The sequence below is a fragment of the Olea europaea genome, chromosome 21, assembly GCF_002742605.1.
Source record: "Olea europaea var. sylvestris chromosome 21, O_europaea_v1, whole genome shotgun sequence".
NCBI classification, from domain to species: domain Eukaryota; kingdom Viridiplantae; phylum Streptophyta; class Magnoliopsida; order Lamiales; family Oleaceae; genus Olea; species Olea europaea.
In genome coordinates, this window is record NC_036257.1 from 4,555,102 (window position 1) to 4,571,504 (window position 16,403).

Sequence of the window (16,403 nt, forward strand, 5' to 3'; positions counted from 1 at the left end):
TCCTTGAAACATACCATTTTTGTTTGTTGCTAAATTAGAAGACGATATCTGCTGTTAAGAAACGATAATGGAATGTAAAAGAAATGTTATGATTCAAAATATCTGTGTAAGTAGAGAGTTGAATGGGTAACAGTGTAGTCATACAGGCATAAATATTTCGGACAAATCATATTATATACTCTGTAACCATCTGTCGGGACTGACACTTTAATTGTCGAGATGTTCTGAAGGGATATCAACTACAATATCTTCTAACTAGTTGCGATCATACGAAACACTAATGTCAGCAAACAAACGACAATGATAACAAAATGAGAACATTTACATTCTTTCATTACAAACGACATAGGGGTGCTAGTTCACATACAACTTCAACCACTTTCGAACAAAAGCCTATTTATTACAAACGCATATTTAAACGGTCCGTGGTACAATGGGGTTGGAACATGTGTTTCGATTATAACCTAGTCAACCACAGCGAGTGCATTTCCCGAGTCGTGTGGCAGACTCGAATCTGGATTGCTGACGTCTTGTGGCTGGTCTACCTGGAGGACGACGTACATTGGGTGGCCTAATAGGAGTACCTGTAATTTCGTATGGGACTATCCAGTCCACTTCACGCATAACGGGATATATAGCTTCGCTATACGTAGCTCTCCAGTATTTTGATGTGTAATACGGTGAGCATAAGTCGTGCAATGACATACCTCGCAAGCAGACAGCACGAATGGCATGAACGCATGACATACGATTAATTTGAAACTCACGACAAGTGCAGCTGTTATTAGAGAAGTCGACGATGTCCGTGTCATTGGATATTCCAACCTATGTTAACTGTTCTATCAAGCCATGAGCTCGAAGCCTTTTACCTACTTCAAACGTTGTCCGTAACTCGTTCTCCATCCTCAACGACAGCATGCCAGTACATGTGGTTGCACTGGTTCGACGTTCGTGAAATCACTTCTGCATAGTTTGTCGAATGTGTTCGACCAAGCATGTGATCGGTAATGAACGGACATGTCTCAACATTGAGTTCAAAGATTCGGCATTGTTATTTGTCAAAATATTGTAAGTTTGACCAGAAAACAGTGCTCATGACCAAAACGAGAAACCTGCTCGCTCTAAGTACCCATACGCTGTTGCACTTACCCAACAGATCTGTCCCATAAGTCTTTCAAACTCTTCGACCCGAGAAGTTCGTGCAGCTCATTTGAATAGAAATATTACACTTGCATTGTTGTACCGCTGGACTAAGTTCTTTCCAGATGCCAGATACAGTACCCATGACGGGACTAAGGAAATAGGTGAGCAATGGCATTGGAAATGCTATTCTTCCGATCGGAAACAAAAACCAATTCAGCAAAGTCGCCTATAAGCTCTTTCAAATTGGACATAAACCACATCCACGATCTATTTGTTTCAGCATCAACGATCCCCCATGCCAAGGGATATATCTGTTTGTTGGCATCTTGGCCGGTTGCCAGCAAAAGTGTACCTTTGTATGGACCTTTCAAGTGACTACTGTCAACACAAATAACGGGCCTCAAGTAGCGCATGTAGCCACGAACGCTTGCACCGAAAGTTAGGAAGAAGTAATGAAACCTGTTATGAGAACCAACTTCGATGTGGGTTATTGTCCCCGGGTTACGCTCTCCTAGAACGTGACAATAGGAAGGTAATTTTTGAAAACTATCCCCCGGTGTACCATGTAGCATATGTAAGGTGGTAACTTTCGCCCTATGTGCTTTTTGGTAACTTATTTTGACACCAAACTCGCGTTCTATTTCACGTGCAATAGCGGTAGGATCATACAACCGGTATGGATTATCCAATTTTCCTAAAATGTGCTCGGCAATTACAGAAGTAGTGGCATATCGATGTGCGTTACGATGGTATATCTACCGAACATGTGTGCACATGGTTGAATTTTCGGATCATAAATATAGAAGTCTGTTTCACACTCGAAGCACGTAACATCCACTTGCAATTACGGTCCACGCATGCAACGGTTAACATTTTGCGGCTTGACCTGCTTACATGAAATTCAAACTTGTCTTGCAAAGCAAGTACATGAATTTTTGAAATATTTGTCGTTCAATAAGATCGGATGTATCCACAGCTGTAATCCATTGGTCTGTACCCGAACGAATATGTTGTGATGACATTCGGGCGTCAACGTCTGCAATACTAGCAGGATCTGTACCATTGAATGGGTCATCCAACATATCGTCTACAAGTGCAACCTCATCATCAAAATTCCCCGTTTCGACTGCATTATTCACTGGGAAACTATGCTCATGATTCATGTCATCGTGTTTTATGTTCTGGTGAACATCCATTGCGGCAAACAAATGGTCATGCAAATTCGTATCCCTCCCCATGTCAACAGTTCGCATATTTCTCTCCACAATATTAACGCACAGAGCAGTTTCCGTATGAACAGATATGTACCACATGAGGTCTTCATCTTCACGTATTTCAGCTGACAGTATATTCATGTTCGGGACTTTGAACTTCAATTCCATTTCGGTGTGCGGATCGATAATGCCAAGTTTCTCATTCAACCATAACAGAAGTCCGGCTAGGGTAATATTTCTCGGCACTAAAATGGATGTGGTTTTGTCCCCTGTCCACTTCCATTCGTCATCCGTGTGAATAACCCTTTCCCTGTGCGACAAGATGAATCTCAAATGGGTGTTCATACCTAAAATAAAGGGATTACATCGATAAAAATCATGAACAGTCAATATGTCGATATGTAATAGCATCGAAGGGGCACTTTCGAATATTTAAACCGATGCAATAGGAGAATGTGAAATGCAGGGTGTCAACATTTTCAACTGTCGATTTTGACAGTTTAAAACTCTATCCCGAAAGTTTATCTGTCGATCTCGACAGTTTATAAATGTCAAGATCGACACGTATAACCGTCGAGATCGACAGATAAACTGTCGAGACCGCCGACAAGTTTAAGGCCTGTTTGTTTGTTACTTTCTCCGAAATATTAATGGTTATAATCGATTCTCAACTACAACAATTATTCCATTGCTCTACAGATCTCCATAAACAAATGACTGCTTCATTAAATATGGAATAGTTGACATTTGCCTAAATATTTTTGGTATATTTTCCCTTTAAAATGATTTGAAAAAGAAAAAACAATACCATCATCATTAATATGGTTTTAAATGCTTTCTTCATTTTGATGATCATGTTGCTTTTAATATGTGAAAAATAATAAGCTATTACATAAAAATATAAATAATTTGTAATAACTAACCTCTCCAAATGGATGATGAATTGAATAACAATTTATTGTTGATGAAGGAATAAAGAAGATGAAAGAAAATGGAGGGTTTTTTCAAGAAGGGATGTATTTGATGTGAACTAGGATTGTTTTGCTTCTTTTATCTTATTTTTGCTTCTTTTAAATTTTTTTACGTCTTTTCTCTTTTTTTTTTAGTCAATTCATATTATACAATATAATATACATTTACCAAATCATTATAATATACAAATTAAATAATGAAATCATTACAATTGATTGGATTGGAGGCTACCATTAATGAGCATTTAATGTTCCTAAAAAGGGGATATTAAGGGTAATTTGGACATTTTCCACCAAAAAAATGACATTTTTGATAAAATTTAGTGCACATCAAAAGTTTTATAGCAATTTTCAAAAAAGTGTCATTTTTTATAATTCCCCATTAAAGAATTTGATTCGAAATCTAAGTCCAATGGCTACCCAATTAATAAATTATTTTTCTCCAAGTCCCCAACTTCTACCCAATGGCCAATTTAATCCTCGTGCTTTGGATTTTGCGATTTTTCGCCAATTTTTGTTTCTTTCATTCAACTCCTTTTCATTTATCTAGTTTACCTATAAAACATAAACTACAATAATTTAGAAAATAATTTGTCAAAAGAACTATCAAATATTGCTATTTTAAGATCCCGCATAAGTGTATAAAATACACTTATCAGTATGCCTAATATGCATCCGATAGCTTATGTAGCATAAATGTGTCTTGGACCATTTTCTCAATCTCATCTATTGAAAAGCAGTTGTCTGAGTCAATAGAAAATTTCATAGTTTTGAAGGCATTGAAAGAAATTTGCTCTTCATTAAGCCCCAAAATCAGTTGGACCTTTTGAACGTAAACAAGAGCCCTTCCTATAGCTAAGAATGGTCGGCCCAATATGAGTCAAACATCCTTATCTTCCTCCATGTCAAAATGGAAAGTCAGCTGAGAATATCAATTTTTTCACTTTAATTAGTACATCTTCAATGATCTCTCTTAGATGTGTAAGGGATTGATTGGCTAGCTATAGATTTACCGTGGTTATTTTAGCCTCTCCCAATCCAAGTTTCCTAAAAACAAAAAATGGCATCAAATTAATACTTACAACTAAATTGCATAAAGTTTTATCAAAATAACAATCTCTAATAGTGTAAGGTACAGTAAAACTCCCAGGGTCTTTTAATTTTGGTGGTAGCTTCTTTTGAATTCTGGAGCTACACTCTTTGTCAACATCACCATTTCATATTCCTCTAACTTGCATTTATTGGATATGATGTCCATCGAGAACTTGGCATAACTAGGCATTTGAATAAGGGCTCAGCAAACAGGATGTTGATGTGGAGTTTCTTGGAGACGTCAAGAAATTTTGTGACCGTTGATCCAATTTGTCATTTTCAGCCTCTGGGAGAATGAAATTGGAAGCTCTTAGGGATTGATAGGAGCGGTTGCCTTAACCCTTGGTGTATCTAAATTTTCCTTAATATATGCTTCTGTTGTCTATCCAACCTGTTCCACATGCTCCTCATATAAAGAATGTACTGTTTCCTTATTTGCAACCAGCATTTTGACATGTATTTCTAGTAATTGCACCCTACTTCTATTTATAATTGCTTTGGCGTGTTCTTTGGGGTTGATTTCTATATTGCTAGGCAAAGTACCTGATGCTTTGCCAGTCATAGCAAGTGCCATTTGTCCTACTCGAGTTTCCAAGTTTTTAATAACAACACTTTGATCTTGGAGAGTTGTTTCTATCTTTCTCATAAATGGATAGCTTCCACGTATTAATTTATCTTCTCCATAAATTTCCCTAACATCTCTTCTAATTGAGACTTCTCCTGTTGCTGAAACTGAACCTGTGGTTTATTTTGATTCTGATTATCTCGAATCTAGATTGTAAGTATTTGAATGTGGATTATTCTGTTGATGTTGTCCCTATTATGCAAAATCCATTTGTTCCATTTTTTATCCTAGTATTGGGCAATCTACTATGTTGTGATATGTCTCCACATTCTTCACAACTTAGGTTCTTGGCCTGTACTGTATTGGCTAACTCTGATATGCTCTCCACCTTACAAAGTAAGGAATCTATTTTCACAGACAAAGTTGAACATGTATCTATCTCATATACTCCCAATGCTTTCTTTTGAACAACTCGCTCAGAAGCCTAATGGTTGAAATAATAGGTACTATCTCAAATAATTTCAAAGTTTTGTCAATGGTCTTTATAGATAAAGGCCATTAGACGAAGAATCCACCGTGCTTTTGAAAGATGGAAGAAATATTGGACCTAGAGTCTCTTGCTGATACCGTGATAAAAACATTTACGAAGCATGTTTTTGAATCTATTCCAAACTTCATCAAAGGATTCAGATTCATCTTGACGGAAGATAGATATGTCATGCTTCAACTTTGCTATCATGGCTAGTGGAAATAATTTTGTGCAGAACGCTTGAGTTAGATAAGTCCACGTGCTGATACTGGCAATAAGTTGGGAATCCAACTACTCAAGTGCTTTATTACGCAAAGTGTGTGAGAACAACCTCATTCTGATAGCATTATCTACCATAAAGCTAATGTCTATTCTGAAATAGATATATAATTTTAGTTTTCAGCTGGAAATTAGGCTGTCCAAATGAAGGGTAGACAATGCTCGATTGACTAAGAATGATTTTCATGAAATCCTCAACAAGCATGTCTCCATCATTAATGGGTCCCTCCTCATTCAGTTGAAACACTACATTATTTTACTCGTTAGACATTTGTACTTCCTGCTTTAGTCTTTTTGCCATGCTGCTCTTGCTTTCGCTAGCCTACGATGAAAGGTACGTTCGATTTTCGGATTAGTCAAAATCAGTTCACCGTCAATCGATCTTTGTATATAGAACAATAATAGCACTAGATATCTAATATAGAAAAACTAAATAATAAAAAAAAAGTTTGAATTAGTGCCAAAGTAAATAAATTCAAACTAAACTCAATCCCCCAGCGTTGCCAAAACTTTTTCAAGAAAATATCTTTCGATTTAGAACGACAACAAGGTACGGTTAGTTAACAAGTAATAAACTAGATTTAAGTCCATGTAACATCCCACAAAGATTGATTTAATTCAATTTTAATTATTGCGACTTTAACCGAAACAATAATAATGTGATTTTTCTCCGAAAATATACTAGGTTGTTGCATAGTACAATTGCATGCTATAGCATATTCAACCAATTTTAGCTATGGAATGTCCTGTACCCCGCCATGAGGCTGAATGCTTTAAAAAGTTACGCAATCGCATAACATGAGGAACAATCCCATTTTTTGCATTTTGGACCCTCAACTCCTTTTTCTCATTTTTTTGATCTGGTTTTTCACTTTTTCTTCTTTCAATACTTCATATCTTTGCTCAATTGGTATTTGAATCTTTCACATCTTCGTTTCTTCTTTCGGATCATCTTTTAAATATTTACACTTTGGTCCCTAAACTTTGATTTTCTTACATTTTAATCATTTTTCGTTTGTTTCTCCTAAATTCCACCATGTTCATCAATGTCATCCATCAAAACATAATTTATATAGAATTAAGCCATATTTAAATATATTTTACCAGCAATTATCCTTGTTTTATGGCCTATATAAGTGTGTAAAATGACTTATCAATTTTGAAAACTCACATTATTCTGTTTTAAGATTTCTCTAATTTGCTGTTGATTTCTTTATTTCAATGCATTATTCTGATTTTTTCTGATTTTATTAAATATAGGAAAACCTAACATTTAAGTTTCCGGAATTTTTTCCTCTCAAATTTTTTGCTAGAATGACTTATTCAGTATGTATCATGATTTAGTTTTAAGGATAGTTGTTCATTTCGATTAATTGTTGTTCCTGATTTTTTCTTACTAGTGAATTTTATCAGGCTTGATAGGGATTAAAATCTTGAATCTAAATCGAAGTCAGCAATTAATTTCAACTACACATTTCATAGAATTCACAACTTTTCAATGACACATTTTATCAATTTTTATTAATATCTACTAAAAATATGATTTTAATTCCTATTAAACATGGACTAACTATTATTGATTAATAGTTGTTCATGGATTGTAATCAAAAATATAAATCACACTAAGTCACAACTTTAATGTATTTATAGGTCACAATCAATAAAGGCCAAGGTTACAAATTGCCAACATGATATGTAATATTAACATACAATTATAGGTCACATTTAATTAAGTTGTCATTTAGAAGAAGTCACCGTCACAAATGCATGTTGGTTACAATCTAATAACATAATTAGTCATAATCTTCAATTGAACAATTAGCACAAACACATTGAATGGCACAGTTTGTGACTAGCAATCTTAGTAATACTATCTCTTAGGTCACATTCGATTGACACATTGAGTCACGATCTAATAGTTGTAATAGGTCACATTCGCATCCGCATACACACAAGGTAATAGATGACAGTCTCAAAATAATATTCAACCTCAAATTTCGCAAGTTCCACAGCCCAAATATAGGAATAACATGTATAGACACAATTTTTGGATGAAGTCACAATTCCAACATCAACCAAATATCCGTTCACATTAGTTGGATTCACACAAGTGAATTTCGATGATGAACCCTGCTATTCGTACAGAAGAGTTTGACAGAATTAGTTGACAGCTACTCACAATATGGGGGGCCACTTTTTAAAAAAAAAAAATTATTCACGCGGGTCCCATGATAATGTGAGTATCTGTCAACAAGCATGTCGTCAACTATTTTTCTATACAAATGGTTTTTCCCTTTCGATGATTGAAATCAAATTTGGACAGAAGTTATTCTAATTGGTTGAGCATGAAATAAATCTTCGATTCATCGATGGGAGCCGAAATTATAACGTTGGTTAAATTATGGCCGAATTGATGGAAGGATTACGAAATCTGTTTGTTTGAATGTGAGAGAAATTATAATTGATTTGACATTATTTTGACTGATAAGGTAAAAGAGAATATCCTCAATTATCCTATTATAATCCTTATATTAATTCCTACTATTTTCTCAAAAAAATAAAAAAATAAATAAAGGAATTAAAAAAATTAACATATATATAATTTTTAAGAAAGATAAATATTATTTATGATTTGATTTTTGTTAGAACTCTACAAGTTTGATATTTTTAATTTTTATTCTGAGTATTTTATAGTTGTGAATTTTTCCCGGTTTATCCAAACCCAACAAGAAGTGAAATTGTGTAAGTTAATAGAATTTTTATTACCTTTCTAGCTTGATAGAGCGGATTGAGAAGGATATTATTAAAGAAAAAAAGAGAGGCTTAAATTGAAATTTTATCATGTATAACATATTAAGCTTCTTTTTGGTTTCGTTACAAATTTGAATTAGCCCATGTTTGTCATCCTTTACTTTACATTGTTTTTCATTATTTTTTCTACAGTACTCATTTTTAACCACACACTCTCCATCAATCAATATTTCATAATTCATTTCTTCAAATGAGCCCCAATTTTATAAAAAATGTATTTTACAACAGTGTTGGAAAATAAGGAAAAATTTTAGATTTACGTGAAATATTATTTTATTAAAAAATGTATAGTTGAAATGAGGTCAAATCACTATTCAAGAATGCATTTTGATGAAAAAATGGGACTCAAACGAGGGCAAAATTTAAGTTAAAATTAACAACTACACATTTCATTGAATCTGCATCTTGTTAACCATCATTCGATTAACTTTTATTAAAATCTATTAAAAATCTAAATATTATATAAACCAAGTATAGGGCTAAATATGTAAATTAGGAATTTGCTCAATTGTATTTTAGTGAAAAGTAATGCTCGATTCACTAATTTGGCTCCTTCCTTGATTGAGAATATTAATTATGAAAACCATAAGAACCGGATGTGCATGTGAACTTTGACAAAGCATGAATAATGTATACTAAACTGTAATGCTGGTGCGTCAGTTATAGTATCTTTGTATATTATTAAAACAATTTCTTAATATAGTATTATATTATCTTTTATAGATCCTTAAACCTTCTAAGGCCCCGTTTGGTACTCATTTTTTTCAAAATGCATTTTTCTCTCTCTCTTCTTTTCAATCACACATTCTTTATTAAAATAATTTACACGTAAATAAAAAACTTTTCCTTATTTTTTAACCACACATTTCCCACCAATTAACTATTCAAAAATGCATTTTTACATAAAAATATCTCCCAAACACCTTATAAGAGTATCTCCAAGAGACTGTCTATTTAAAAAAAATATATATTATTTGGAGAGTATCTATAAATTTAGAGAGTTAAAATTTTGAAGTACTCCAATAAACTCTTTATATTTAACACTTAAATTTACTACTCTAAAAAAGTATTTATTATTTGTTTTTATCTTTTATTTTAGAATAATGCTATGTGGCCCACTGAGGTTACAACCATAATCTAGATGATATTAAATGATAGGCTGAATGAAAATGTGAAATTAAATAACTTATTTAATCCCACATATCATTCAATGTTACATTAACACCACCTAAATTGGGGTTGTAACCCCCAACGAGACTAAATAACATTACTCTTTATTTTAACTAGCTTCTCTTTAAATTATTTTATTATTTTCCTACATCGAAATTTAATACACTTTGAATGTATTTAATTATAGAGTGTGAGTTTGGAGAATCAAACTCACTCTCTAAATAAAAATGTTAATTTAAAGAGTCTGTTGAAAGATAATTTTAACGATCGATTTTTTAAAATAGAAAACATCTCATATTTGAAGAGCCTCTTAGAGATGCTCTAGCCACCTTTATTTACAGAATATATCAGCAACTTGCTTAGGTATACTTGAAGTGATTTCAACATGTTTTTTTGTGTTCTTACGTGGGTAATGGGAACAAAATTTTCTTGATCTTTGCCTTGATTGAAATACCTCATATCCATTCATTTTGATACAAAAATCCCCTAAATGGCCCAAACCTTGTGAAATACACCATACCGTCCAATTCAATTAGTTTAGTCATTAAGTGCAGTAAATAGGGATAAAATTATAAAAGAATAATTTGCACGATAATAACCTAATGATTGCTTGTTTTGCGTAATACCTCATAATATTTTATTTTGGCGTAAAATCCTCCTAAATCAACCAAACCTTATGGAATACAACATTTTTCATCACTTTGCTCCATAAAACCTTATAAAATGATGAATTTACCCCCATTTTTAAATAAACAAAAAGAAAAGAAGAAAAAAGATAAAGTATTAATTGCAATCATAGTCCCAATATTTTTAAAAAGTGGAAATGAGTCCCAGTTAAAAACTAAAAAAAAAAAATTAAAAAAAAAATTATTTTCATCTTCAACACCACCCCCACCTACCTGCTACCCCCAATCCCACTATCATATTTCCCCTCAAAGTACAGAAATCATCTAGAAAATTATTCAACAAAACCCTATATTTCTCTATCACAGTTTGACCAAAGCTTGTTTGAGTCCCTTTTTTTTTTTTTTTTGTCAAAAATGTATTTGGGATAATATTTTGAATCATTGATGAAGATTGTGGGATTGAAAAATAAAGAAAAGTTTTAGATTTATTTGTAATATTATTTTATTGAAAATGTATGGTTAAACTTGTCAATGGTACATAATTTGTCCATTCTTTCATACGAATAGTCTTTTCCAACAAATTTCGCTTAGGGACAATACAAGTCTACTGGACTCATAAACATATTTGATGCCCAATTTTCCTAAAAGATTACCACTAACTAAGTTCTATTCATGTCGGGGACATGTAGCACGTTTTTCAAAGTGACGATCTTGCCGAAAGTGAAGATAATTTCTACATTTCCTTTTCCAACCACCTTGGAGTGGACTTCGTTACCATTTGAATCTTTTGATCTCTATCAACTTCATAATATATTTTAAATAATGATTTGTTATATGACACATGTATCATACCACCAATCGGGAATCTTTCATTTGATAGCATTGATCTCTCTTATGGTGCTCACAATATTTTCTTCTTTGATGGAGTTCACCTTTCCTTTGGAGTTGTTTCTTTTCCGGTGTCAACATTCCTTCGCATAATTTCTAGGTTTTCCACACACGAAACATCCGCCTTTGGTCTTTTTATTGGACTTGTTAAAGTTCCTTGAAGGCTTTCTCTTGTAGGATTTAGAAGACTCGATCGTTTCCACGACATTGGCCTTTGAAGTGTCTTCATAAGAATTATCATTCTTATCACTTGCCCTAGACTCCTCCTCGATTCGAAGATGTTTCTACAATTGTTCCAAAGAATAATATTCGGAACTATGCATGATCTTCTTTTGTTATCCATTCCAAGTCCCCGTAGTTTTGCAATAATTGCTCCCACTTAAAAAGTTTATGGGATCTCAAGTTTGATAGCCTTCAATTTCTTGACAAGCACTTGTAGTTCATGAATTTGGGGAAGAAGGGGAATATTTTCAATAAATTTAAAAACAAAGTACTTTGAAATAAAAAATTTCTTAGCACCTTCCTCTTCGACTTTGTACTTACTCTCTAATGCATTCTAAATTTCCTTTGCGAAAGAAGTATTGGTGTAGAGATCATACAACCTTTCAGATAGCGTGTTGAGAATATGGCCACGATATATGAATTCATCCTCTTGGCACTTTTTTCTTTCTGCTTTTGTGGCTTCAGTTTCTCCATTTGTTGGTTCCAGATGCGACGCCAATTTTGGGTCAAGAATTTAAAATATCTTCAACGCCATTAGTAGAAACTTCAATTTGTCTTGTCATCTCGTAAAATTGGTGCCATCAAAGCAATCTAGTCTAACAAGATCTTGATTCATCAATATGATTGTCGCCGTAGTGGTCTCGTTCTCCATTGTGCAAAAATATCGCTTGAAATTGATGGAAATATTTCACAACCAAGAAAGAGAATGGAGAAGAAACAAATTATAAAATCAAGAAATTAACAAAAAGATGAAGGTTCAAACACGGTATCGTTGTCCTCAAAAGATATTTGCTCCCTCTCGAATTGAAATTAGATGCTTCAAGGGATCTTGACAAATGGTTTGCAGGATATTATCAAACTTTGAAGAAGATTAACACCAATCACAAGGGAGGAACTTTGAATATAGAATAGAACAAGATTTTGATCTTTGTTTTGTGGAAATAAATTTTGATATCAAGTGTTTTTCATTATATGACATTGAACATTGATCACCTATAGGCCTTGACCAGTTCCCACAACATTGTGCCAAAGTTATAACAAAAAGCCACCAAAATTTGAATTAAAATGGTCATCAACGGCTATTTTTTATCACTATGCGATCGCATAGTGTAAATGCATGCAAAAAGGCCGTGCATGCACCCAATGCGACTGCATGCCTCTGCATAGGCCAAAACTTGCCCTTTATTTCCATTTTATTCCACAAACGTCACTCGCCGATTTTAATCAATAATTCTCATTAGAAATAAAATGCAGAACCAGCATAAGCGAGAGCTAAGCTGTCAACTCGGGAAGTATAACAATGACAAATTTTATTGAAATACTCGAGATGGTGCACCACGTCACTCCTATTCTCTCTATTAATGAGCTACACGAGTTTCATTCTCTTATTCATTGTCGTCCTTTGGCTCGAGTTGAGATTTTTCAGGTCGACGACATTAAGTGATTAATCTTAAATCTTCAACTGTGACATGTCACATTAATTCATTGATAGATACTAAATTTAATTCAAATATTGAGGTTCATCAAAACTTTATACACAAATGAATTTATATAACATGTTACTAGCGATTACCATAAGATAAGTTGATTAAAAGTCATAAAAATTAATGCACAATGAAATCGTCATGGACCACGATTGAAAGTGATCAATCTTTGTTGGAGGGTACCGCACAAGGAAATCATTGTTAAAATTGATTAAAAGTCATACAAATAAATGCGCAAAATGCGGGAGAATGATCAGTTTTGTACCTTTTAACAACCGTGTTGTAAGCCATGTAATGGAATTACCTAAGTAAACACAGCTTTCTCTTAAATTAATGGTCAAAGTTTTAGAGATGAGAAAAGAACATTGCCGAAAAGAAGAAATATTAGCAAAAGGTATAACATGCTTTGCTTCACATCATCAGCTATTAAGACTTTAGTTTTGACTCCCCCACCCACATTTTTTGTTGATTTGACATTTACAAATGGAGGGAGGGAACATGTAGTTGGACTTTAAAAAAAAATATCTATGGAACAAAAAGTAAATTAATAAATCATTAACCATAACCTTTTTTGGTTAAATGCATTGAAGGTCACTTGACTTTGAGCATAGTTGCATTAGGGTCATTTATCTTTAATTTGGTACAATCAAATCATCCGACTATAATTTGCTTGGAAATATGATCAGTCCATCTATTTCGCCCTCAGTTTAACCATAATATGTCGATTGGACGTTAAAATTAAAGGGTAGCTGACATGTATGTCCACCTTATACAAGAAATCACCTATCTTAGAACAAACACTTCATGAAAAATCATATGAATCTAACATATGTTGTTACACGTTAGTTATCCATTAGTTATGTTAGCATATTACGTTACTTGAATTGACGACACGGGGACAAAGTGACTAGACATGCAAGCAAATCAAAGTTGAGTGACTAACTGTACCAAACTGAAGATGAATAACGATATTTGCAAGAAAACAGAAACTGAGTGACCGCAAGCAAATCAAAGTTGAGTGACTAACTGCACAAAATTGAAGATGAGTGATGAGATTTGCAAGAAAATAGAAATTGAGTATTGCACCAAATTGAAGATGAGTAACCAAATTAGCAACTCCGCTATAACTCGACCATACTTCTTGTTGATTACCTCCTTCTTATATGCATATCAATCACTTAAAACTTATAATTCTCTTCATATCTAATAAGAAATTCGTTGCTAATAAGGATATATAACTGTTGTAGAATCATTTATCACACTAATTTATTCATGAGAGATTAATTATCGCAACAAGACTTAACATTTACTTCCATTCATATTTAAGTCAAAATACATTGCATCTCAAGATTATTTAATTACTAGTGTTATATCTTAATCTACAAATATCAATCATCGAAGAATTTCGACCCTAACACAAGAGGACACGGATTATGGCAAAAATATACATAGAATAAGGCCATTTTCAACACACATTATAGTAATAATACAAAACAAAGGTTGTCTATATGGGTGGAGCATACTTTAGAAGGTTAGTTAGACTAAAAACATTTTTTAACTCTTTGAAATGGAATAAAGAAAAAAGTGTAACATGGTCCTCAATTAAAAGTAGGTAATGATGAAAATGAAATTATGGTAACATGCTGTGCTTTACTACACTACAAAGAATGGAAGAATCCTATTATTCCTTCGCAATTCTCTTATAAGACACAAGTTCTTGAAACAGTTAGTATCATCCTTACTTGTAAAAAATGCAAAATCTGCTGCATTTTCATGTCATATTATTATCTATATCTTTCTTTTCAATTCTGGCCTTTTCATTCAGCCAAAACCAGCAATACAATGAAGCAAAGAACTTTGAAGGATCATCTGATCTTGTGAATCTTGAATACCACATGGGGCCAGTTCTTGCATCTTCTATCGATCTTTACATTATATGGTATGGCAGATGGAACCCAAAACATCAATCTACCATAAGGGATTTCCTTCACTCTTTTTCTTTTCCGGCACCATATCCATCCGTGGCTGATTGGTGGCGCACAGTAAGGCTGTACACCGATCAAACAGGCTCGAATATCACCAATAACATCAATCTCTCTGGTGAATTTTATGACTTTAAGTACTCTCACGGTAGGTATCTTAGTCGATTATCGATGCAATCTGTTATCAAAAATGCGGTTACGGTCTATCCAGGAACATTGCCTCTCAATTATCATAATGGACTGTATTTGATACTGACTTCTGATGATGTACAAGTTCAAGATTTTTGTAGGGCAGTTTGTGGTTTCCATTATTTCACATTCCCATCTGTTGTTGGGGTGACTGTTCCTTATGCGTGGATTGGCCATAGTGGCACTCAATGCCCTGGCATGTGTGCCTATCCCTTCGCTTGGCCCACATACTCGGGGAGGCCACCACCGCGCACTAATGGGGGCAACAATATAATGAGTGCACCCAATGGTGATGTGGGCACAGATGGAATGATCAGTGTGATCGCACATGAGTTAGCAGAAGTATCAAGCAACCCACTCGTTAATGCGTGGTACGCCGGGGATGACCCGACTGCTCCTACTGAAATAGCTGATTTGTGTTTAGGTGTGTATGGGACTGGTGGAGGTGGAGGTTATGTGGGAGTTGTGTACAAGGACTCTTGGGGGAATGGGTACAATTTGAATGGAGTGAAGGGAAGAAAGTTCATGGTGCAATGGGTGTGGAACCCTGTAAAAAGGAGATGCTTTGGACCCAATGCCTTGGATTAGGAAGTAGGAGTCATACTGAATATTGTGTAATTGCTACATATTGGTCATTATTTCTCTTCTAAGTGTTGTCTTCTCGTTATTATATGTTTGGTAATATAGATTACATAATACTAAGTAATATTAAATAAAAGAATAAGTTGAATATTATCTATTATATTGTTCACTACGATCCACTACTGCATGCCAAACGTGCACGAGCATCTGGAAGCAACAATCACTTTAGCCTAAAGGATAAGATAATAGCAAAAAGTGTTCTAAGAATAACAATAGGCCCAATATTCCAAAAAACAAAAAAAAGGGTTCACAGGAATATTCTCGCATGTCGTGTTATTCTAGTAAATGTACAAAAATGAAAGCAATTCACCAGATTTCATCATCAATTCCTCAACTGCATATCAATCTTCGGAAAAAAGTGACTTGGGTTACAAAAAAAAGGAAACAAGTTTATGCAGCACTCGTTCCATTTTAATTGATAAAATTTTCTCACAAATTCTACAAAACTCCAAAGGCAGCTCTAACTCTGCTTTGATGTTAAGGGAGTTGTCTGATCTAAGAAAAAATAAAAGACGAATCAATAAAGGAAAGCTTACTTTGCAACAATAAAGTTGTTCATTGAAACATGTAAAGAGGGAATGGAAGTGACACAACCT

General features: G+C 33.9%; 1 protein-coding gene across 1 annotated transcript; it reads left to right on the forward strand.

Moving 5' to 3' along the window:
* The first annotated feature begins 14,671 nt into the window (after window positions 1–14,671).
* LOC111370421 (protein EXORDIUM-like 7) lies at window positions 14,672–15,900 on the forward strand. Its single transcript, XM_022992113.1, has one exon. It carries the CDS (start codon window positions 14,746–14,748, stop codon window positions 15,751–15,753), a length of 1,008 nt encoding a protein of 335 aa, XP_022847881.1. The 5' UTR covers window positions 14,672–14,745; the 3' UTR covers window positions 15,754–15,900.
* Window positions 15,901–16,403: the final 503 nt, after the last annotated feature.